Source organism: Penicillium arizonense (genome assembly GCF_001773325.1).
Source record: "Penicillium arizonense strain CBS 141311 chromosome Unknown PENARI_contig006, whole genome shotgun sequence".
Classification (NCBI taxonomy): domain Eukaryota; kingdom Fungi; phylum Ascomycota; class Eurotiomycetes; order Eurotiales; family Aspergillaceae; genus Penicillium; species Penicillium arizonense.
The window spans coordinates 1,307,170-1,328,577 of NW_019173283.1; the positions used below are offsets into that span (position 1 = coordinate 1,307,170).

General features: G+C 50.9%; 10 protein-coding genes across 10 annotated transcripts in view; 8 read left to right on the forward strand and 2 right to left on the reverse strand.

Annotated features, from left to right (window-relative positions):
- Positions 1-1,707, forward strand: part of PENARI_c006G07645 (putative pre-mRNA splicing factor) — a gene marked incomplete at both ends in the record, with an annotated part of 1,787 nt that extends 80 nt beyond the window's left edge. Inside the window, 2 exons of the mRNA XM_022630451.1 lie at positions 131-164; positions 224-1,707. Coding sequence (XP_022489939.1) covers positions 131-164; positions 224-1,707 — 1,518 coding nt within the window. The remainder of the gene's footprint in view (positions 1-130; positions 165-223) is intronic.
- A 436-nt stretch (positions 1,708-2,143) lies between these two features.
- PENARI_c006G00470 (J-type chaperone JAC1) lies at positions 2,144-2,974 on the forward strand (the record flags this gene model as incomplete). The annotated part of the gene is made up of 1 exon (XM_022630108.1): positions 2,144-2,974. One exon carries the CDS (start codon positions 2,144-2,146, stop codon positions 2,972-2,974), a length of 831 nt encoding a protein of 276 aa, XP_022489978.1.
- Positions 2,975-4,113: 1,139 nt separating this feature from the next.
- Positions 4,114-5,748, forward strand: PENARI_c006G05640 (uncharacterized protein; the record flags this gene model as incomplete). Its single annotated transcript, XM_022630348.1, has 1 exon — positions 4,114-5,748. One exon carries the CDS (start codon positions 4,114-4,116, stop codon positions 5,746-5,748), a length of 1,635 nt encoding a protein of 544 aa, XP_022489793.1.
- A 1,769-nt stretch (positions 5,749-7,517) lies between these two features.
- Positions 7,518-8,732, forward strand: PENARI_c006G11447 (tellurite-resistance/dicarboxylate transporter family protein; the record flags this gene model as incomplete). Its single annotated transcript, XM_022630634.1, has 1 exon — positions 7,518-8,732. The coding sequence occupies one exon, from the start codon at positions 7,518-7,520 to the stop codon at positions 8,730-8,732; it is 1,215 nt and encodes a 404-aa protein (XP_022489771.1).
- Positions 8,733-10,092: 1,360 nt separating this feature from the next.
- Positions 10,093-11,304, reverse strand: PENARI_c006G04642 (RNA 3'-terminal phosphate cyclase-like protein; the record flags this gene model as incomplete). The annotated part of the gene is made up of 1 exon (XM_022630303.1): positions 10,093-11,304. The coding sequence occupies one exon, from the start codon at positions 11,302-11,304 to the stop codon at positions 10,093-10,095; it is 1,212 nt and encodes a 403-aa protein (XP_022489605.1).
- A 216-nt stretch (positions 11,305-11,520) lies between these two features.
- PENARI_c006G03873 (3-hydroxyanthranilate 3,4-dioxygenase) lies at positions 11,521-12,213 on the forward strand (the record flags this gene model as incomplete). Its single annotated transcript, XM_022630270.1, has 2 exons — positions 11,521-11,552; positions 11,682-12,213. 2 exons carry the CDS (start codon positions 11,521-11,523, stop codon positions 12,211-12,213), a joined length of 564 nt encoding a protein of 187 aa, XP_022489964.1.
- A 457-nt stretch (positions 12,214-12,670) lies between these two features.
- On the reverse strand, positions 12,671-14,626 carry PENARI_c006G11824 (CAP-Gly domain containing linker protein BIK1; the record flags this gene model as incomplete). Its single annotated transcript, XM_022630652.1, has 1 exon — positions 12,671-14,626. The coding sequence occupies one exon, from the start codon at positions 14,624-14,626 to the stop codon at positions 12,671-12,673; it is 1,956 nt and encodes a 651-aa protein (XP_022489503.1).
- Positions 14,627-15,076: 450 nt separating this feature from the next.
- Positions 15,077-16,463, forward strand: PENARI_c006G00498 (putative serine/threonine protein kinase ENV7; the record flags this gene model as incomplete). Its single annotated transcript, XM_022630110.1, has 3 exons — positions 15,077-15,196; positions 15,247-15,865; positions 15,919-16,463. The coding sequence occupies 3 exons, from the start codon at positions 15,077-15,079 to the stop codon at positions 16,461-16,463; spliced, it is 1,284 nt and encodes a 427-aa protein (XP_022489546.1).
- A 326-nt stretch (positions 16,464-16,789) lies between these two features.
- On the forward strand, positions 16,790-18,070 carry PENARI_c006G06120 (putative oxidoreductase, short-chain dehydrogenase/reductase family; the record flags this gene model as incomplete). Its single annotated transcript, XM_022630379.1, has 6 exons — positions 16,790-16,874; positions 16,939-17,390; positions 17,455-17,581; positions 17,642-17,713; positions 17,772-17,870; positions 17,940-18,070. 6 exons carry the CDS (start codon positions 16,790-16,792, stop codon positions 18,068-18,070), a joined length of 966 nt encoding a protein of 321 aa, XP_022490000.1.
- A 1,222-nt stretch (positions 18,071-19,292) lies between these two features.
- PENARI_c006G11789 (putative MFS transporter) lies at positions 19,293-21,329 on the forward strand (the record flags this gene model as incomplete). Its single annotated transcript, XM_022630650.1, has 9 exons — positions 19,293-19,486; positions 19,543-19,750; positions 19,803-19,819; positions 19,874-19,976; positions 20,026-20,477; positions 20,528-20,614; positions 20,665-20,718; positions 20,769-21,098; positions 21,146-21,329. 9 exons carry the CDS (start codon positions 19,293-19,295, stop codon positions 21,327-21,329), a joined length of 1,629 nt encoding a protein of 542 aa, XP_022490049.1.
- Positions 21,330-21,408: the final 79 nt, after the last annotated feature.

Sequence of the window (21,408 nt, forward strand, 5' to 3'; positions counted from 1 at the left end):
CCCAAAAGACAAGAGCTCAATTTGCGCGTACGCGACATTAAAATCTCACATCCACATGGACATGGAAAGCAGATATATTTCGCGCCTACATCTCCTCCATCGATCACCGGCTGACTTCAATCGCAAACAGGACACCGATATGGGCATCAGCTATGCCGATCTCCGTAAGTCGCGACTTCAAAATTCTCCTATGGACAATGTGCTAACGGAAGCTCAACTATAGCGGTCGACCAAGACTATGACCTCCCCTCTTCCGCGGCGGGTATTCCTACCGAGCGGGCATCCGCCATTTTGTCTCAATTCGAACGTAAACGCCGAGCAGCAGCTATGGTAGTCCCCACAGACGACACGAGAGTGCGCGCACGGCTACGAGAGTTCGGCGAGCCCATTACGCTATTTGGCGAGGGTCCTTCTGATCGGCGGGACCGCTTACGTGAACTATTGACCGACATGGCGGATAAGCAAGGCGAAGACATTGAAATGGAGGAAGCGCAGCCGGAGGATGAAGTCGAACAACAAGAAGAATTCTACACAGAGGGCACCGACGCCTTGCTCAAAGCACGCAAGGACATTGCCCGTTATTCTTTGCCCCGCGCAAAGTCTCGAGTTGCGCGGCTTAAAGATGAATCGACAATTCCACTTCGGACGCACGTTAAACATCGCAAAGCAGTCAAGGAGAAATTGCAAGGATTTGAGCTGTATGGGTCTCAAATTGCGGGAGATCGGCCAGTTAGCATTTGTCGATTCTCGCCAGATGGCCAGACAATCGCTGCTGGAAATTGGAGTGGTGGTATCAAGCTACTCACAGTACCTAACTTGGAAGAAAAGGCCAATTTCAAGGGCCATACGGACCGTGTGGGTGGTTTGGCATGGTTTCCCGGTGCCACGCTCCCCAGTTCTAATGTCTCGCCATCAACGGTCAATTTGATTTCGGGAGGCGGCGAGGGAGATATCAATCTCTGGGCCCTTGATCAAGACAAGCCGCTCGCCACACTAACTGGTCACTCTGGACGTGTCTGCCGTACAGAGTTCCATCCCTCGGGTCGATATGCAGCATCGGCATCGTTCGATACCACGTGGCGACTGTGGGATATTGAAACGACGCAAGAGCTGCTCCTGCAAGAGGGTCATTCGCGAGAAGTATATGCAGTTTCATTCAACAACGACGGCTCTCTTTTGGCCAGTGGTGGATACGACAGCAACGGACGTATCTGGGATTTGCGAACAGGGCGCACAGTGATGATCCTCGAAGGCCACATTCGCGAGATCTACGGTTTAGACTGGGGCGTGGATGGGTACCGGGTACTCTCTGGCTCTGGTGATGGCTGGGTTAAATGCTGGGACTTGCGCCAAGTGAGAAGTACTGGGGGAATCGGTGCACACAAAAGTGTGGTGTCTGATCTTCGCTGGTACAAGGGCGCAGAGTCAGCTTCATTCTTGCCCTCTGCCGATGGGAACATGGACGTCGATGGTGCCGCATCAGTTAATACACCAGATGCGCCGGTCCAGCCGAAGAAGTCGGGTACATTTTTCGTCAGCAGTGGCTTTGATAAGAATGTCAATGTCTTCAGCGCGGATGACTGGTCCCTAGTTAAGTCGCTGAGCGGTCACTCGGGCAATGTCCTCAGTACGGATATCAGCGATGACACGAAGTGGATTGCTAGTTGTGGCCATGACCGTACTGTGAAGCTCTGGGGAATTGAATGATTCAATAAGTTACGAACTCAAATTTCGATACCTCAGCCCACATGTTTCTTGATTGGACGTCACTTGGGATTGAAGTGCAGCAGGCCAGCCTTCATCATAAGATGCAAACAGGCGAATTTCGGCTCACTGTCTCTCGGCTCCGTCTATATACAATGGATGTACCGACCCACCGCCCTTTCAACCTGTATGCCACAAGTGGCACCCTACATGTACTGTTAGCGTTAAGCCAGCCTTTTTTTGGGGCACTAGTGAATTAATCACTCTGATCTAGGTCTGCCAAATGCAGTCACCTACAAATGGATTCACCTTTTGCCTCGAATGTATTTCCCGTATAGATATGGGTCACGTGGGAGTGCGGGGATGACGTAAAGCGATAGCTGAGGGCTTTTTCTCCGCGGGATACGGAATACCTTTTTTTGACAACATAGACATAAACATGGCGTTCCGTCCAAGGATTGCCCAACTCTGCCGCTCAGGCACAGCAGGACCTACCTCAAGGACAACACGCTCCTTAACTTGCACTGCAAACCAAGATATCCGCACGCGTTGCCGATATCGCCGCCAGTCAACAGCAGCCGGCTTAACAGCCCTCCCACGGCAATCAGCCTTGAACACATTATCCAACCGCCGCTATGCATCCACAAAGGCCTCAGCCCCCGAAGGCCAAAGCGAACCCGTCCTAGCAGGCGCCCCGGACATAACCAACTACTACACAATCTTCGCGCAGACACTCCCCTCGGGTCCCCCACCAGCCTCCCCCTTCGAAATCTCCACCAGCGACCTCCGTCGGGAATTCCTCCAACTTCAAGGACTTGTCCACCCAGACAAATACCGCAATGGCAACGAGAAAGCACACGCAGAAGGCCTCTCCGCCCGCATCAACGAAGCCTACCGTACGCTAATCGACCCGCTTCAGCGAGCGCAATACCTCCTCCGCGAACTGCACGGTATCGACGTAACCGCCGAGGATGCCGCTACCAAGCATGCGCTGGACCCGGAGACTCTGATGGAGGTGATGGAGGTGCAGGAGACGATTGAGGAGGTTGGTGCGTCGCCTGAAGGTGAGGCGCAGATCAATGCATTGAAGAAGGAGAATGATAGACGCGTTGTGGACTGCGTGCAAGCTCTAGCGGGTTTCTTTGATCGGGGGGATCTCGAGGCTGCGCGGAGGGAGTGTATTCGTTTGAGATTTTGGTATAGTGTTGGGGAAGGGTTGAGGGAGTGGGAGCCTGGGAATACTGAGATTCGGTTGATGCATACTAGTTGATTTATGGCCTGATCTGTGTCACCTGGTTTGTTGAATTGTATGATACTTGTGAATATGGGTATGGATAGATCCTGAATTGATACGCTGCTCTTTATTTTCTGTTTACTATGTAGGATGTAGTAGATATGTTAGCGGAGAATCTCTGGAGGTATATATCAGACATCTTCTTTGCCCAGCTGAAAGCCTATAAGAGAGTCATTTAGTGCCCGAGTTTGAATTATTGTCTGACAGGATGATCGTGCGCAGTGGGGCTCCTTGCCTACTATCAGCTGTTTGTGAATGTTAGTTGGTTTTCTTATAGGAAAGTAGTCGAATAGTCAAGCCATATGGGCAACCTTGGAATATATGGTGGCTTGTACGAGGTCAAAGCGAAGCCAAAAACGGGGGAGCATACAGAACAGAGAATAATTCAAGTTCGCGCTACCAGTCCGCTCTGAGATATCTCGGATCAGGGCACATATTTTCTTTACCAAACAACTTGACAATCATCTTGGAAAGAGTGAATTAATCCTGATCCCGTAGGGCAGCGAGGTGGAACAACCGTTGACCGCCACATTGAGAAAAGCCTTCAGACAAATCAGACAGCAAAGTGAAGCTTCAAAATGCAGCACCCAAAGAACGGGGCACAGCAGATCAACCAGTCAGGCGGACTATTGGGTTCTTGACAGGCTGGGATTGGGCACGAAACCTGCCAACGCTATACAGTTGCGCCAGTCGGGAGCTCGGAGGATTCTGTGTGGCTGCTCTGCGTTGTTCGTTTTGATAGAATGGCAAATAATGGCGAACATCTCAGGGATCAGAGGGAACTGGATGTAATAATCGCCATTCAGAGAAGAATTATCACCAGATTTGAACTCGTCTAGCTGTTTTGACCCCCATCACGCATATCTCTCCCCCACAGCTGCACACGTAGCCGAACTGTGATCGCCTCGGGACTTAGGTTGGGCCTAAGTGAATATTTAAGGAATTTAAGGGCCACCTGGACTGGATCTGTGATATAAACCATTTCGACCTGTCTAAACACCAAGGCACTTCCCAAGGACCGACTGCCTCATGGACTCTGTTCGAGATTATAGCAGGTATGCATTGAACAACTTGTCACAACAACATATCCCTTCTAATGATGATCCGCTAAACCCATGACTCTTCGCAGTATCATCCACTCACCATCATTCACCTTCCTCGTCGGCCCAAAGCACACAAAGTTGACAATCCAGTCGGCCCTCGCCCAGCATGTCTCCAAACCACTCCACAATCTTATGAACGGTCACACGAGAGAGTCAAAGCATCGTATCGCCGTGTTAGAAGAGGAGGATGTCGAGACCTTCGTCGCCTTCTGCGAGTATGCATACACCGGGGATTATTGTGTGCCGCGAACCGAGCCGGAGGTGGAAGACCTAGAAGATAGTAGGTCTGGCGTCGTCGAGAATGCGCCTAGTCCGGGTACTTCTTGGAGAGAGACTTATCGATCGGACTCGGTTTCGTCGGCTGTGCCTCCACCTGCGCCATCGCCGCCTCCGGAGGATCGTAGCCAGACGGATACTACTGTATATCAGGATCCTGAGCCTGCTCCTGAGCCGGAGCATGTGCATGAGCCAGAGGCTATGCCGGTAGAAGCTCCTCCTCCTGAAGAGGCTGCGCCTGAGCCAGAACCAGAGCACACTGAAGTGAATGGTTTCGACTACGCGGATTCGGTTGTGCCGGATGAGACACCGGAGCAGCCAGAGTACCCTGCTGTCGAGCCGGAGATGTATCCAGAGCCTGAGGTTGCAGCGCCCATGGAGGATAAGAGGCCAGCACGGAAGATCAAGAAGGGCAAAAAGGGCAAGAAGGTCAAGAAGCAGGAACCATCATACGTTGATGAAGAGCCTCACGCAGCGGAAGAGCCCGTCAACTTGACGCCTCCATCAACGCCTCCACCACCGCCTGAGGAAGAATTGCCCACAGCAGAGTACGCACCAGTACCGGAACCGGAACCTGCTGAGCAGGAGCCTGCCTCAGAGCCAGAGCCAGAGCCAGAACAGACTGGATATTGGGATCAACCACCCGCAGAACCTGAAGAGTATACACCAGAGACCGCAGACGAACCGCTGGCAGAATCATGGTCGGGAGAAAGAGACGACAATCAAATGCTCAAACCCAGGCCAATGCTCGACATGTCATTTGCCCAACAACAAGCCTCTTCACCATGTGAGCCAGGCCTTAGCATGTGGGACGAATTCGTCTCCCTCCAATACACCGACGACTCGGCCTCAAAGCTATCACCGGTCGAGTCAACATCCGACCTCCCATACCTAACTTTCCACGCCAAACTCTACGTCTTCGCAACCCGCTACCTGATCCCTGCCCTGGCGCAGCTCTGTCTCCGCAAGTTACACCGAGATCTGCTGCTCATATCATTCACAGAACAGGAAACAGCCGACCCGAGCCCGTCTCAAAAACTGGGAGTCTTGGCCGCGCGCAAGGCCCAAATGGTCCTGAATCTAGTCCACTATGCCTACACGAAAACGGCCCGGCTGGAGCCCATCTCACCGACGTCCGCGACGCAACTTCGGGAGAATGAGCTACGACGACTGGTCGTGCACTATGCAGCCTGCAAAGTGAAGGACTTGGCCAAGTACCACTCGCCGGACGATTCTGCAACGGCAACACCCTCGCTCCGGCCGGTGGATGCGACAGTGGAGCGGGCCGAGACTTCTGCACCGAAGAGTCTCCGCTCGCTGCTGGATATGACGACGGAGCTGGCCTCTGATCTTGTATACCGCATGATGTGAGCGGATGCGGTGATGTGATTGGATTGACGAACTGGGATGCCTAGACATCGGTGTTTCGGCACGCGCTTTCGCTCTGTTTTTCTGCATTGCTACCTTGAATGTTGTGTTCTGGTCTTTAGGGACCCGCTGCGTAGTGTGCTTCTCGCATAATTTGTCAATTCGAGGTGCATAATCTTGCTTTGTTCTTGCATAATCTTGGCTTTTGCCGGCTGAGCGTTTTTCCTGAATTCAATGTTTTGTCTTAGAGCCATTTTCCGGATCGGGGGATCCCCAGATGTCAAGTGGGAACCCCCTAAAGGCGGATATTCTGAAGTGGAGAGTGGAAAGTGAACTTGCTCCATCACACTCCATAGAGTAGCATTGACCAGAGAGTTTCATCATTTTTAAAGCATCACAATCCAGTCTGAGCATGTTCTTGGCGAGATAATGTCTGGATCACCCAGTGCCAACAGGCAACCAGTATCCAGTGCCCAAAAATAAGCATGAAACCCCTTTGGAAACCTTGGAACCTGGCTGATCGTCCGATCGACAAGAGTCCATGTTACAATTCATTCTTGGCGAGGATCAATAGTGTGTTGACGGAGGCTGTGAAGATAAGAAGTTCAGGGGCGCCAAGATCTGAGTTTGGATCTATCAGGTTTGGTCAGAACGTTATACTCTTCTGCTTACCACTACAATCGCTTCCGTCGAGAATACAATCTCGACAAGCTTGCCATATGGAAGGATTACGCAATGGTGTCACTCTACTCAACACTTCTCAGTTGCCACCTCCCCCTTCTCTCTCTCTTCACAGCCACCAACTAAAAGCTTGGCAGCGGACCGTCTATGATGCATTGTCGATCTCTCTCTTGGCATAGCGGCCAGACACGTTGAATGCGCTCCGATCCGCTCTGATCCTGGTTTATACTTTCATATGCTCCTATCGGCAAGAGTCGGGCTGCTCGCTCGCTTTCGAAACTGCCCAGAGTCGGCCCGAACAACGGGATCGAGGTTCATCATCTGTGTAACTTCGGCTGATTCAAGGTCTCTCCTTTCGACACAGATGATGTCGACAGCTCATTTGATAACTCGACGACTCTTCGATGCTCATTTAGATCAGAATCTTCAGTGTGGCAGGCAGTGTGGCAGGCAGTGTGGCAGGGTTACGCACCAGTGATTCTGTTCTTGGCAGTCCACGCAAGTGATTGTCCCCCCTAGGCATCGAAGTTTTCTATACTGCGCCCAAAGCCTGATGCTCAGACTTCCGCGGTGGATCTGATGTCCTCCCCTGGAGTACACTATCCACCCCTGATACATACTATGTATTGTCCAAGCCCGACATCCTGGGCCGATCTATTCTTGGGGCTTCTTAGGCTGCCGATTTCATTGGTCTCGATAGACTTTGATGCCGCTGGTAGGTCCGTTGCAAAGTGCTCATCACTTTGACTATAGGGGACTTGCTTGAATTGCGTTCTCCCTGAACCACGGTGGTCTTGGAATTTCTTGGCTGATGGGTCTACATTGTTTTGAAATTGATGCTATTGCTTTTGCCCATGACAATCCTGAAGCTATATATGGACCCTCTCCCTGTTTGTCTATTCACATTCATTCCTCTTTGATTTCATTCTACAAAGCCTCTCTCTTGCTTTCTTACATTTGTTGTCTCTAGACCCGCGGTCTATAGTCTATATACGTCCACTCATAGACTCTCTTTATATGACCCATCACGGGCCCCATCTATACATTGCATCTAAACCTCATCTACATCTACATCTACATCTACATTCATCATGACCCACCCAATCCTACTAGGGTCCTACCCTAACCACAGCTACGAGCACCCTCCACACTCCTCACACTCCGACACCCCTATCCTCGAAGAAGAAAAGGGCCAAAAGCAAGGCCCCATCGACTTCCGCCAGCGTCTCCGTCACTTCACCTGGGCATGGTACACCCTGACAATGAGCACAGGAGGCCTAGCCCTCCTGATAGCCAGTCAGCCAAACACCTTCGAAGGGCTCAAAGAAATCGGCCTAGCAGTTTACCTATTCAACATCCTCCTCATGGCCCTAGTCTGTTCCCTAATGGCAGCCCGATTCATTTTCCACGGCGGCCTCCTAGCCTCCCTAACCCACGACCGCGAAGGCCTATTCTTCCCAACCTTCTGGCTCTCAATCGCAACAATTATCACCGGTCTGGAACGCTACTTCGGCGATAACCCAGAACCATCCTTCTCAAAGGCCCTCCAAGTCCTCTTCTGGCTGTACTGCGCCTGCACCTTCGCCGTCGCAACCCTCCAATACTCCTACCTCTTCAGCTCAGTCACATATCGCCTCCAAACAATGATGCCCTCATGGATCCTCCCAGCCTTCCCAGTCATGCTCAGCGGCACCATCGCATCCGTCATCGCCGAACGCCAACCAGACCACTCCTCCATCCCAATCGTCACAGCAGGAGTAACCTTCCAAGGCCTGGGCTTCTGCATCTCCTTCATGATGTACTCCCACTACATCGGCCGGCTCATGGAATCCGGCCTCCCAAACCGCGAACACAGACCAGGAATGTTCATCTGCGTCGGCCCACCCGCTTTCACAGCCCTAGCCCTCGTTGGCATGGCACAGGGTCTACCAGATACATTCAGTGTGATGGACAGCATGGACAATGCTGCTGATGGGCGCATGGTTGAGATTCTCGCTTTGGCTGCTGGTGCGTTCCTGTGGGCGTTGAGTCTGTGGTTCTTCTGTGTGGCGCTTATTGCAGTTGTGCGCTCGCCGCCCACGGCTTTCCATCTTAGTTGGTGGGCTATGGTCTTCCCCAACACTGGCTTTACTCTTGCTACTATTACGCTTGGTAAGGCGTTTGGAAGTAAGGCTATTGGCGGGGTTGGCTCTGCTATGTCGATTTGTGTGATCTGCATGTGGATCTTTGTTTTTGTTAACCACATTCGGGCTGTTTATCGTCAGGATATTATGTATCCTGGCAAGGATGAGGATGTCTCTGAGTAGATCATCCTGGATGTCTCTGATCGAGACTCTTCTTTCTCTGCATGTTGTTTGCCTTTTTGTCTCTTCCCTTCTTGCACAGCCCCTTGATCTTTGGCTATTCCAGTACACACTTCATGATCTTTCTTGTCACCCCCTTTTTCGATTTGATTTACATATTTGTCTGAAAGCGTTCGAGCACCTTGTTTTCTTCATGTGTTGCGTCCTGCGGGAACCCTTTTCCTAGCATCTTCGGCGTTGAGGCATTATACAGTTTGTTTCCTAGCGATCAGCTCTCTTTACTCAGCATCCATCATCTACTAGAGTTCAATAGAGACAGACAAAACATTTCTTTGATTGCAACCTATCCATGACTATGTAGAACAATCTTGAAAACCCTAACCACACCATGAGATTATCGTATTTGCCGTGCACCCGCATGAGGTAGCATAGCAAAGGAAACAACCCACCAAGCAGCGTGAAAGGTCAAGGGTAGGCTCATCTTAGCTTCGTCCACACTGCAAGCAGCGAAGATTACTAGACCCCAGCACCACGATGAGGTGCGAGCCAAACGCTGCGGGAAAAGTAGCCAAACAGATAACTTCAAGCCAGCACAGGGGAAAGCTGTCCCGACAAGGAATAGGCTAAATGGCAGAAATGGTACGGAGGTGTCGTTGTCCCTCCAGCCAGCGCAGGGCTAGCCCTGGCCACCAGGGTTGGAGGCAAAAGATAAGGTGGGAAGTATGAGAGAGATGGAGGGAGATGTGGACATGGAAGTACAGACAACAGAGGATGCAAGACGAGGGACTTGAAAAGTAGAAAGAGAGACGTGGGAGTAAAAGTGAAGAGAAGAGGAGAGATGAAGAAAAGAAGAGGAAAATTGGGAGGGATGAGGTATTTATTGGCAACAGAAGAGATGAAATGGAAAGCACGCGACAACAACAACAAGAAGTGATGTAAGAGGCCGGTCATGGAAGCTGACAGCACAAGAGACTACGAGACTACAGTATTGGAATAGAATAGACAATGTATTCATCACATTATGGAATTCTATATCAGGTCACCTTGCTCTAGCCCAAGCACCAAGCAAGAAGCGACAGTGATGCAAATTTTGTGGGTATCATGACATTCGAGAAGTAAACAATGTACACGTCTTGGGCGCAGGACATGGCTTGGGGTGTTTCGCGGAGTGACAGGTCAAGTTCCATGCCCGACAGTCAAGATCAAAGTGTCCGCGAGAACTGAGTGCAGACGACCAGGAGCCCGCAGTCGACGCGGGTATATGCCCTCGGCCTAGGGGAGTGGCTTATTGATAAGGCCACTGAATTGAAGTGTTGTCACCCTCAATGTGGGAGACTCGGAGTGCAGGAAAGCCTTGTACAGCTTAAGCAACCTTTCTGCCAACGTTGCCGATTCCACGGCCGACGACGCTGACAATCACATCACCGTTGTCATTCTCGCCCGCTGCATCGCGGATACCCCAACCAGGCGCACCGAACGTGGACATGTCACGAGCGAGTTGGATCATATTCGGGTCTGCAATAACCTCCCGGCCAACCTGCAGGCGACCAACATCCTCAGAACCCATTGTCATGAGGGTCATCATGGTCGCCGCAGCTGCAGGAGCCACACAGCCTCCCTTGGAGACTGTCTCCAGAAGCTGGTATGCACACTGCTTTCCAATATCCTCTGGCGCTTGGCCACCCGACGGTGGGGAGGCCACATCAGCCGAGTAGAGACAACCCGTGGATGACTCCGCAACCAGAGACAGACCAAATCCAAGGCCAATCTTCTTCTTCGCCTGGGGGTTGGTCTTGTCCGGGGCCGGGATCAGCGGCGCAGACGCAACGTCGGAGAAGACATATGTATCAGGACAGAGAGGATTGAGAATTCCACGGGCAGTTTCAATCATGCGAGCATTGTTCGATCCAGAGACACCGACTGAATATACAACACCACGGACACGCTTAATGCGGCCCGCATTCATCAAATGCAGAGTCTTCGGCAGACGAACCTGGTGACCAAATATAAGCTGCACTTCACCGCCACCGCCCTTGCCATTAGGACCCGGGTTTGACCGACGCAGAATGCGGAGCTCGATGTTGTTGAAGATACCGAATTGGTTGTACAGAGGGAGAATCGCAGTCCGAACGCTGTCGACGGACATGTCACCGGTCGGTGTCGACGAGGTGATAACACCCGGTCCGGTGAAGAGGACCTTCATGGTTGCTTTGGAAAAGGGTGCCAATAGACAGAGGGGGATAAGGTAGTAACTGAGACCGCGGTTGCAGTTTGCAGGAAGCTCGTAGTTGATCATACCGCCGCTGGCTCCAGTGCCGGATGTACTGCCTGTGATCAGACCAGGCTTGTAGACCAGGATGGTACCCGTGTATGAGATCTCCATTTGGGAGCCATTGGTAACTGCATCGAGAAGACGGAGGAAAGAAATTTCATGAGGCGCAAGACCTGGGTTCGTGGGCGACGACGAACGAATTTGTGAGATATGGACTGTGCGGCCGGTCAGAGTGGACAAGACCAAGCGATATACCAGGTTGTGGTGAGTTGTGAACCGGAGAGGGGGTTGTGAGGTCGCCATCTTAAATTGTTGGTCAAGAAGATCTCCGCTAAGCTCAGTAGTTTCTGGTGATGAAAAAGAAAAAAAGGGCGGGACAAGGTTGCTCCGGACCGACGCCTAAGTCCGGGGTGCAGTTGGTATCTCCGAACATCTATCTGATCTTTGATTTGTAAGGGTCCAACTTCACTTCTTCAGCTCTCTACACAGTCTGTCAAGACCAGACACAATCCAGTTAGCATGCTTCCTCCAGCATTGAACATCCCGAAATGGTATGTCTAATATATTGACCACACCTCGACACCATCTCCAACTGCATCGCCCCACCATCGCGTGACTATCGCATAAGTCATCGCATGAAGAACCACAAACTGCCAGACTAACCAAAGTCAATTGTATAGGCTCGAAGAAAACTCCCACCTCCTCCAACCACCAGTAAACAACTACTGCGTCTACCATCCCTCATCCCCGGCCACAGCCGGCTACACAGTGATGATAGTGGGCGGGCCCAACGCCCGGACAGACTTCCACATCAACACCACACCCGAGTTCTTCTACCAGTATCGAGGCTCAATGCTCCTCAAAACCGTCGATACCTCTACCACACCTCCCACGTTCCAAGACATTCCCATCCACGAAGGTTCGATCTTCCTACTGCCCGCGAACACACCCCACTGTCCCGTGCGCTTTAAAGATACCGTAGGTGTCGTTATGGAACAGCCACGCGCTGAGGGTGCAATGGATAGTATGAGGTGGTATTGCAGGAATTGCAAGGAGATTGTCTGGGCGAAGCAGTTTGTGTGTACAGACCTTGGGACGCAAGTCAAGGATGTTGTTGAGGAATTCGCGGCCGATGAGGAGAAGCGCAAGTGTAAGCGCTGCGGAGAGACTGCAGCAACGAGGTATCAGGATGGGGAGATTATTCAGCCGTGAATAGTGAACTTGTGAGGGCGTTGGGGTGTGATATCTTCTTGGTTCGATTTGGGGTCATGAAAGGTGTGTTACGAGCGACGAATTCAACATTCTTTGATGACCGGTTATGAAAATAGAGTATGGTGCAACATTCGACAAATTAGATATGATTATACAGAGGAAGAATGGACATAAAGAACGACATTTTAGTATGCCCAGATATTTATTGCAGCCTCGTCCTCGCCATTATCCCAGCTATCCGAGAGCAACGTCATAGCATCGACCACAACCACACAGCTCCCAAGAAGCCCTAGCCAAAAACACCATTTATTAACGGGGGCTGAAACCGAGCCAACCCAACAATCATGTACTAGAACGAAACCCCATAGATGCATGCAGCAGCGTCATGCTAAGCTGCGATTTCTCGTGGTGCATTGATCCTGAACCCATACCACTCGTCTCATATCCACACAGAACATTATTCATCAAATGGACAGTCGATGCTCTCATGGCCATCTCGCTCGCACAGCGCACACCACTTCGACTCGTCAATGACACCAGTGGACTTGCCAGCAATTGGGTCCATGGAGCTGCCCAGTCCGCCGATACCCTTGAGTCCTTCTAGGACGACATCCCGTCCTGTCTTCTGTGAAGGGACGGCATCTGCATAGGTGTCCGAGTTGTGGTCGGGAGAGGGCTCCTCGGCCTTGACCGGTTTCTTGGCCTGCTCGTTGTTCTGTCCGGAGCCGAACATGCTGGTACAGTTTAGGATGTCGTGGCCGCCTGTTTCGCAGATTTCACACCACATCGTGTCCTCGTCGGAGCCACGTTCGGATTCATGCATTGTCTCGAGTCGTTGTTCGGATGAGTTGGAGGCTCCCCGGTGGTGGCGAGGCTCGGAGGGTGCATCGTGCCAGTCAGTCGGGACAACGGTGCGGTCAGAGAGACGGTGGGCTTGGTTCAGGCTGTTTGAGTTGTTGGAGATGTTGCTCGAGGAGTGGGAGGGTCTGTGATGCTTGGGCGAAAGGGTGACAGTAGAGCTGCGGTTACGACCACCCCGAGAGTCCAGTTGCATTTCTTGCAATTCACGCTCAAGCTCCTCAATGCGGTTATCCTTCCGGCTAACGGTCTCTTCGACCTCTTGGATTCGCTGCTCTAGCTCAGAGAGATGCTCCGAGTTATGATCATCGGCCGAGCCGTTCTGTCCCAAGCTTGCTGCATTTGGGTTCCCACGGCTGAGAGAATGAATGATAGCTTTGAGACCGCGAATCTCATCATCCTTCTGGTCCAACTCGCTGCTGTTTCGTGGACTGTCTGATGTAGACTGTGCATCTTTCAACGCCGCAGCTGAATGATCACGCTCCTTTTTCAGCTCCAGCTTGGTTCTCTCGACTTCACCACGGAGGAACTCGACCTCGGCTCTAGCCTCGGCCTCGCCCCGCCGGGCATCTTCAAGGCCCTCTTCCAACTCGGAGACCAGCTCTTCCAGCTGCTTAAGCTGCTGCGCAACAATCTCGACATCTTCGCCACGGTCTTGGAAATGTTGGTTCTGCTGCATAAGCTCATCGAGACGCTGCTCGTAGACTCGCTCGGTCTCGGATGCGGCAATCTCCAATGTATCAAGGGTGCTTCTGAAGTCAGCTCTGTGGCCGTCAAATTCAGCGGTCAATTGGGCAATTCGCTCGTTGCGCTCGCGCAGCTGTGTACGGATCGAATGGCCGTCCGATCCCTCGAGTTCCTCCAATGTCTTTTGGAACTCGTTCAAAGTTCCAGATTGCTCATCCAACTGCTTATCTCGGTCCAAAAGCTGTTTCTCTAGGCTCTTGATCTGATCCTTCAAATCTTGAAGTTCTGACGAGTGAGCCTGTTGCCGGAAGTCGGATGACCTCCCGTATGACGAAGCGTCGTCCTCCGTGCTGATTCGCGATGAAGGCCTATCAGACAGGCGGGACGGCGCCTTGACCGGGCTGCGCATGCCATTGATTCCGCCAGCCTTGGATGCCGCCGAAGGTGTACGCAAGCCGCTTAGGCTCAATTTAGGAGGGGGAACGCGGGGAGACTCCGGACGAGGGAGGGACGGTCGTCGGACGCGAGGACGAGGCGTGGTAAGTGCTGGGCCGACAGATTTGCTGAAATTGACTGGTGCTGCGCGTGCAGGAGTGGTCGGTGTAGAATAGTTCGAGGACGACCGTCTGGTCACGTATTTGTTATTGTTCATGGGGACGAAGATGCCCGAGCCTGGAGTCGAAGTCACAAAGTACTTGCGGCCGTCCACATCGCCACTGTTCTTGCCTCGCTGGGCATGTTCCGCACTCAGTTCGACTCCGGCGAAGCGACCTGGCTTCCCCGCTACCGATCCCAGGTATTTGATCGTCCCATGCATGCCACCGGGGACATTGACCACGTCACCGACTTGGACATCATCGAGAGGCATCGTGAGGGATACTAATGGATATAGATATGAGAGTAAAGGTGGGATATCCCGTTTAAAGAGAGATGGTACAGCCCCTGGAAGGGTCAAGGGCCAAGGGTTGGGAGAGCAAGGATATTAAGTTGACTGCCCAAACTCCCATGGCCAACGGGAGACAAATAAGAAAAGGCAAAGGAGAGACGATATGTACAGAAGTCCAAAGAGTACGGAGCAGTAGTAACAGTAGTAAGAAAGGGGGACAACAAATAAATGCAGGACGAACTCCACTTGTAATTCCAACCATTGACACCTCAAACCTCCACCATCTTCCCTTTGCATATACATCCTTACCTCTTCGCATTTGATATACATCTCCTCTCTCGACGATCCTCCTTTCTATTCCCTACGCGCGCCATCCCCGGACGCCACCGGGTCCGCACAGCATCGCAGATCGCATTGACGTACATCTTTACCATGGCGCAATACTTCTTCGACCTCCTCTACAATTTCACAGACTGCATGTGCTGTTTCCCCAGCAGTCCGCAGCTCAAGATCAACAACCGAAGCTTCAAGCTCTTGCGCCTGCTCGGTGAGGTACGGATCCCGACGGTTAGCTGGCCTGAAGCCTGACTGACGCAATACAGGGCGGTTTCTCCTATGTCTACCTCGTCCAGGATAAGAACAGCAGCGAATTATTCGCGCTGAAGAAGATTCGCTGTCCCTTTGGCCAGGAATCTGTGTCGCAAGCGCTGAAGGAAGTCGAAGCTTACAACCTGTTCACATCGCAACCCAACATCATCCACTCAATCGACCACTGCGTATCCACCGAATCCGGCTCGAAATTCCGATCCGACGGCGGAGACGCAGGCTCCAAGACTGTCTATATTCTGCTTCCATACTACCAGCGCGGTAATCTCCAGGATGCCATCAATGCCAACCTTGTCAACCACACCAAGTTCCCGGAGAAGCGGTTGATGGTCTTGATACTCGGTGTCGCCAATGCGCTTCGCTCGATGCACCAGTACCGGGTGAAGAGTGGTGCGGCGTCTACACGGAAGGCCAAGGCGGTGCGGAGGGAAGGCGAGGAGGCAGATGCGGAACGGACAATGCAGATGAAGCCAAAACGGCGGGCTAGCCATCGCATGGCCCAGGATGAAGAAGACGAGGAGAACGAGCCTTTGATGGATGACGAGGTGACCCAAAGCCAAGAAGGTGTTCAAGATGGCGATCTGCGCCCATATGCGCACCGCGATGTCAAGCCTGGTGAGTTGTCTGACAGTATCGCGCAAGTCTTAGATTGCAGCTAATTGGTACAGGCAACATCATGATCGACGACAATGGCCAAAGCCCCATCCTTATGGACCTGGGATCTCTGGCCCCCAGCCCGATCGCCATCACATCCCGGTCACTCGCCTTAGCAGTGCAGGATACCGCCGCAGAACACAGCACCATGCCATATCGCGCGCCGGAACTCTTCGATGTCAAGACAGGGTCAATCATCGATACCAAAGTCGACATCTGGTCGCTGGGCTGTACCTTGTATGCCTGTCTAGTTGGTAAGAGCCCATTCGAGGCACGCAGCGAAGAAACTGGCGGTAGCTTGAGCATGTGTGTTCTCGGTGGTGACTGGCGATTCCCCGACGAGAAGTCCGGTGCTTCCAAGGGCAAAGCCAAGTCTGGTGAGAGCGAGGACGCATCCAAGAGTGATGGCCCTGCAATCAGTGCACCCGTCAAGAATATCGTTCGCAAGTGTCTGACTGTCGAGCCCTCGGAACGACCAGATATCGACGAGCTCATTGAGCTCATGCAGGGTGTCATTGACCAGATGCCCGAAGATGACATCGCAGGTCCATCTCATTAGCTTCTCTGTCTTTTTCATTTTCTTTTGACCGGCAGGCCCGTATTGCGTTTGTGCTTTCCCTTGTACAGTATAAATGCGATTTTGGTATACCTTCAGGGCTGGCAGGGTTAACCTGTTCACTGTTCAATTATCCTGTTGTTGTTATGAAACTGCCTTTTATTTTCCTATCTTCTCGGTCATTCCTAATAGCTCTACTGTGGAATTCCATGCATTTTCGTGTCCTCGTTGAATTCTATATGGCTTCATTATGACGAAACCCTTGGGGCAACCCAATGTCTCGAGAACAGACATCTCATATCTCATACCAAACCTATAAAATCAACAAAATGAGCGAAAGCCACCGATTCAGCGACCAGACGCACGGGGTAGGCGTAGCAGCCATGTTCCCAGACCAAGTGAAGCAAAAAACATGTACTCACCCCATCCTCATCAATATCCACCACAACCACCTAACACCAACACCAATACTTAATAGTTCTCCTAGCAGGCCTCAAAAAAGGCGATTTAGCCGCAACAACAGCCGACGCCCTCGCCTACGGCGGCGCAGGAAAAATCATATTCATAGGCCTCTCCCAGCGAGAACTCCAACCAGTAATCGACCACCTCAACCGCAAACACCGCAATGTGAAGATGCTTTTCGTCCCCACCGATACGGCCAGCCTATCTTCAGTCCGTGATGCAGCGAATACTATTAAGAAGATGGGCGTGTCTATCGACGGCTTCGTTGGGTTTCCGACGGTTATGGCTGTGCCCTGGGAGCTAACAGAAGATGGAAATGAATCCCATTTCCAGCAGAACTACCTCGCCTATTTCCTTTTAATTCGACTGTTGTTAGATTGTATGTCGCCGACTTCTAGGGTTGTTCTTGTTACGGCGAGTTTGCGGACAGAGGCGTCTGCGCCGACGTGGGAGGATGTAGGGTTTGCTGTGGGTTTGTTTCTTTTGATATATTGCTGAGAGACGAGTGCTGATTCTAGATATACTTGTCTAGGGTGGTGAGACGTATCATTGTCTCGACGGGTTTGCACAATCTATGCTGGCGAATATCCAGTTCGTCAAGTCTCTTGCGAAAATAGGCAAGGATCGATCCATATCTGCGTTTTCTGCAAACCCAGGAAGTGAGTATATCATAATCATAATCAATGCTATCATTAGCAGATTCTAATCTCTCAATGCAGACACAAAAGCCAACGTCCAGACATACGTCGCATGGGAGGAGATATCCTCCTGGTTGCAACGGCGAAAAGAAGGTAAGTTTGCACCGATAACGGCGACAGGAACCAATCTCACCACAGATCATTATCACAGCGGGTGAAGACCTTCCAATCCTATTGCAACAAGCGCCGAAATCTCTCGCTCAGGGTAGTGCCACTGTACTGCGTGGATTGCTAGACCCAGACTTGGAAGGTAAGCCACATAACATCACAATAATCAGACCCTGTGCCAGATATGACTTACTCGATATATGAATCGCAGAATCGTCTGGCGCCTTTCTAGATCATTGCCAAGCCGTCACTTTACCGTATCTTGACTTTCCGGCGGGCGAGGAGAGTGCAGAGGCGTTGTGGCGCCGTAGCCAAGAGTTGGTCGAGGCGTTTCTTGGCTAAAATGGTTAAACGGAATTATAGTCCTTAACAGGAAAGCAATGTATCGTATCGGGGATCTCTCAGGGATATTTGTGTTGGGGTCACTCCATATAAGCCTTAAGTTCATAGGCTTAATTGCCTTCCGAGCCGATAAGAGCGGACTAAACCCCGAATACTCCGCATCCGCTTGGACCTCGTGTTGATGGGGATAATGGCGAATATTCGACAGCTTGGATTACCAGTAACTAGCGAGTGGCAAGACATAGAACTACTTGTATTGGTGAATGGCTGCTTACCAGTGAAGATCTTTGACTTTATTTCCTAGTCCTATCAATACTAAATTTAGCCGAACCGTCTCTCAGTCTTCTGAAATATCGAGCTTATATAGATATCACTATCGTCGCAATTATTGTGTCATAGATCCTGCATCTTGGAGTTATCAACGATAAGGCCTAACTCGCATAAGGATGTAAACTCGGATGTTGTCTGAAATCGACTTAGCTGGTGATAGTGTTGGGCAATCAAATATTGTCAAAAGTTTGAGATAGTTTGAACAGAGGCAGTGTATGATAGTAAATAAAGAAGATGGAGGGAGGAACAATTGGTCTTTGCACTGAAAAGTCACTATTCAAAGCAAACATAGAATTCTCCAATATAGGCTGGTTGACTCGCCGGTGTTCAATTGAACCATCCCACTGGCTTCATAGTTCAAGATAAGCCAGTAGTATTATCAGGTCTCAAATTGCCGACTTGTATTGCTGTGCAGGTCTTCGGGGGTTGCTCCATATCACAGTAATAGGTCTACATGGAATACATGTAATTGATAAGAGCAAGCTAACCCCAAAGCTACTCCGCATCCGCTTAGGCCTCCAAGCAGTAAATCGATACTTGTAATGGAGACAACGCTAGTGAAGGAATGTAGTCTTGCGGAAAACGGCAGTTGATAGCGGTGGAGACTTATCTCTACCTATGAAGTCTCTAGAGTCAGCGGATATCTTCCGACTTCTCCTCAGATACTCAGATATACCTGCCTCGGCTGATAAAGATATATGTTATCTTCCAGGATTGTCTCTGGTTATACACCCCCTTCATTCCGAGCCCCTCAAACTACCCCAACGGAAGTGTGTCTTTGCTTTTTCTCCCATTTTTTGTGACATCAAGCTCTGCCATCCACCCCTCTTCTGCATATGCACTCTCTTTAGGGAATCTCAATTTACTCCAAGAGAAGCTTGCCTCACCAACCATGGCACCAGTATATGACAACACAGCCATACCAGGCACACTCACCCTGGTGGATGTGAACCATGTCCTAGAAGCCAGACACTTAGATCGCGGGGACCGAGACATTGTCCTAGTTCCGACACCTTCAAATGACCCAGACGATCCTCTCAATTGGAGTCCGAGACGGAAGCTTCTATCTACTGCCTGTGTGAGCATGTAAGGGAACATACTGCAGGCCGCACCGTTGCTATAAGTACTAATTATTCGCATAGCTATACATTGTTCTCCGGTATTGCTTGCTCGGTCGTTTATTCAGTCCTTGGTCCTCTCCATGAAGCAACAGGGTTACCTGTTAGTACCTTGAATGAGGGAACAGGGTATATGTTCTTGTTGGCCGGTTGGGGGTTGTTATTCTGGCAACCTTTTGCTATGCAGTACGGCAAGCGGCCGACATATATCTTGTCCCTGATAGGTATTCTGGTAGGTGGTCTGATTGGGTATGTGTGGATCTGTGCTAACCAATTCACTATAGGGAGTGACAATGTGGGGGTAAGAAGAATGAACGGCAACATTATGAAGTTTCGGCTGCTAACAACATTTTAGTCCCTATGCAGGCACCAATGGCCAGTGGATCGCACGAAATGTCATCTCCGGATTCTTCACAGCACCCGTTGAAGCCCTCCCCGAAATCTCAGTTACAGACGTGGTTAGTACCTTCTGCCGTTGATGGTTGCAATTCTACTCACATGTGTTAGTATTTCACCCACGAACGTGGAATGTACATGGGGTTGTACGCCTTCTTCCTAGCAGGAAGTAACTATTTCGCACCAGTTATCTGCGGCTTCATCGCCCAGTACCAAGGCTGGAGATGGGTATTCTACTGGCCGAGCATCTTCGTCGGCTGCGCAGCCACCTTCCTCTTTTTCTTCTGTGAAGAGACAAACTATGTGCGAGAGCATGTTGAGGAACCTAGTGCAATCGTGCGGACTGGATCGTCAACGCAAAGTGCGAACAGCGCTGAAGATACTGAGAAAACTTCTCCTGTTGTTAACTCGACGCCCGAAGCGGAGGCTGGTGTGATGCACACTAAGAAGTCGTATGCGAAGAAGTTGTCACTTCTGGGCCCACGCCAAGAGCAGAATACTATGCTCCGTCGGTTCTGGCCGATTCTGTATTATCTGTCGTGGCCGGTTATTTTCTACGCCGGGTATGGATCTCGGTTCCTTTTGGTTTTATGCCAAAGCTAACATGCAGCAGATTCTCCTATGGTTCTTACCTGGTTCTTTTCAACATCCTAAATGGAACTGCTTCAATCATTCTTGGTGGTGCTCCATATAATTTTGGGTGAGTGTCCTATACCATGTATGCCATAACGTCAGACTAACTTTGACTAGATCTTCCATGGTAGGCCTCAGCTACCTAGCATGCTGTCTTGGGGTGATCCTTGGGTAAATATCTCCCATATTTCTTAGCTTAAAATAAGTGCTAACTAGTATAGATCCATCTTCACCGGCCGCTTCAGCGACTGGCTCACTATCAAACTCGCTCGCCGCAACAACGGAGTCATGGAAGCAGAGCACCGCTTATGGCCATTCCTCGCCTGTCTGGTGCTTGTTCCTGCATCCTTAATTCTATGGGGCGTCGGCGCTGCCCACGATATCCACTGGTTCGGATTGATTGTGGCCATGTGCATGCTTGCCTTCACCAATACCTGCGGTATTACTCTTAGCGTCAACTATTTCATTGACAGCTATCGAGAGCTGAGTGGTGTTGCTATGGCGAGTGTCATCTTGGTTCGCAATACCATGTCATTTGCCATTGGCTATGGGTAAGTTTGTTTCTTTTCAATAGAAGACCAAAACTGACTTGTTTTAGCATTACACCCTGGATCGATAATATGGGCTACCAGAACTGCTTCATCTCTGCCGCTTTCATTGGCATGGCATGTGCCGCAGTGTTCCTATTCATGATCAAGTTCGGCAAGACATTTCGCGAACGCACACGCGAGAAGTACTGGAAACTTGTCCAGGAGAATTGGGAGCATGGAATGGGCCATTAACGCGGAAATGAACTATCTACATGAACGACATGACCATAGCTATACAGACAGTCTCTATCAATTTCAACGGAAACACCAT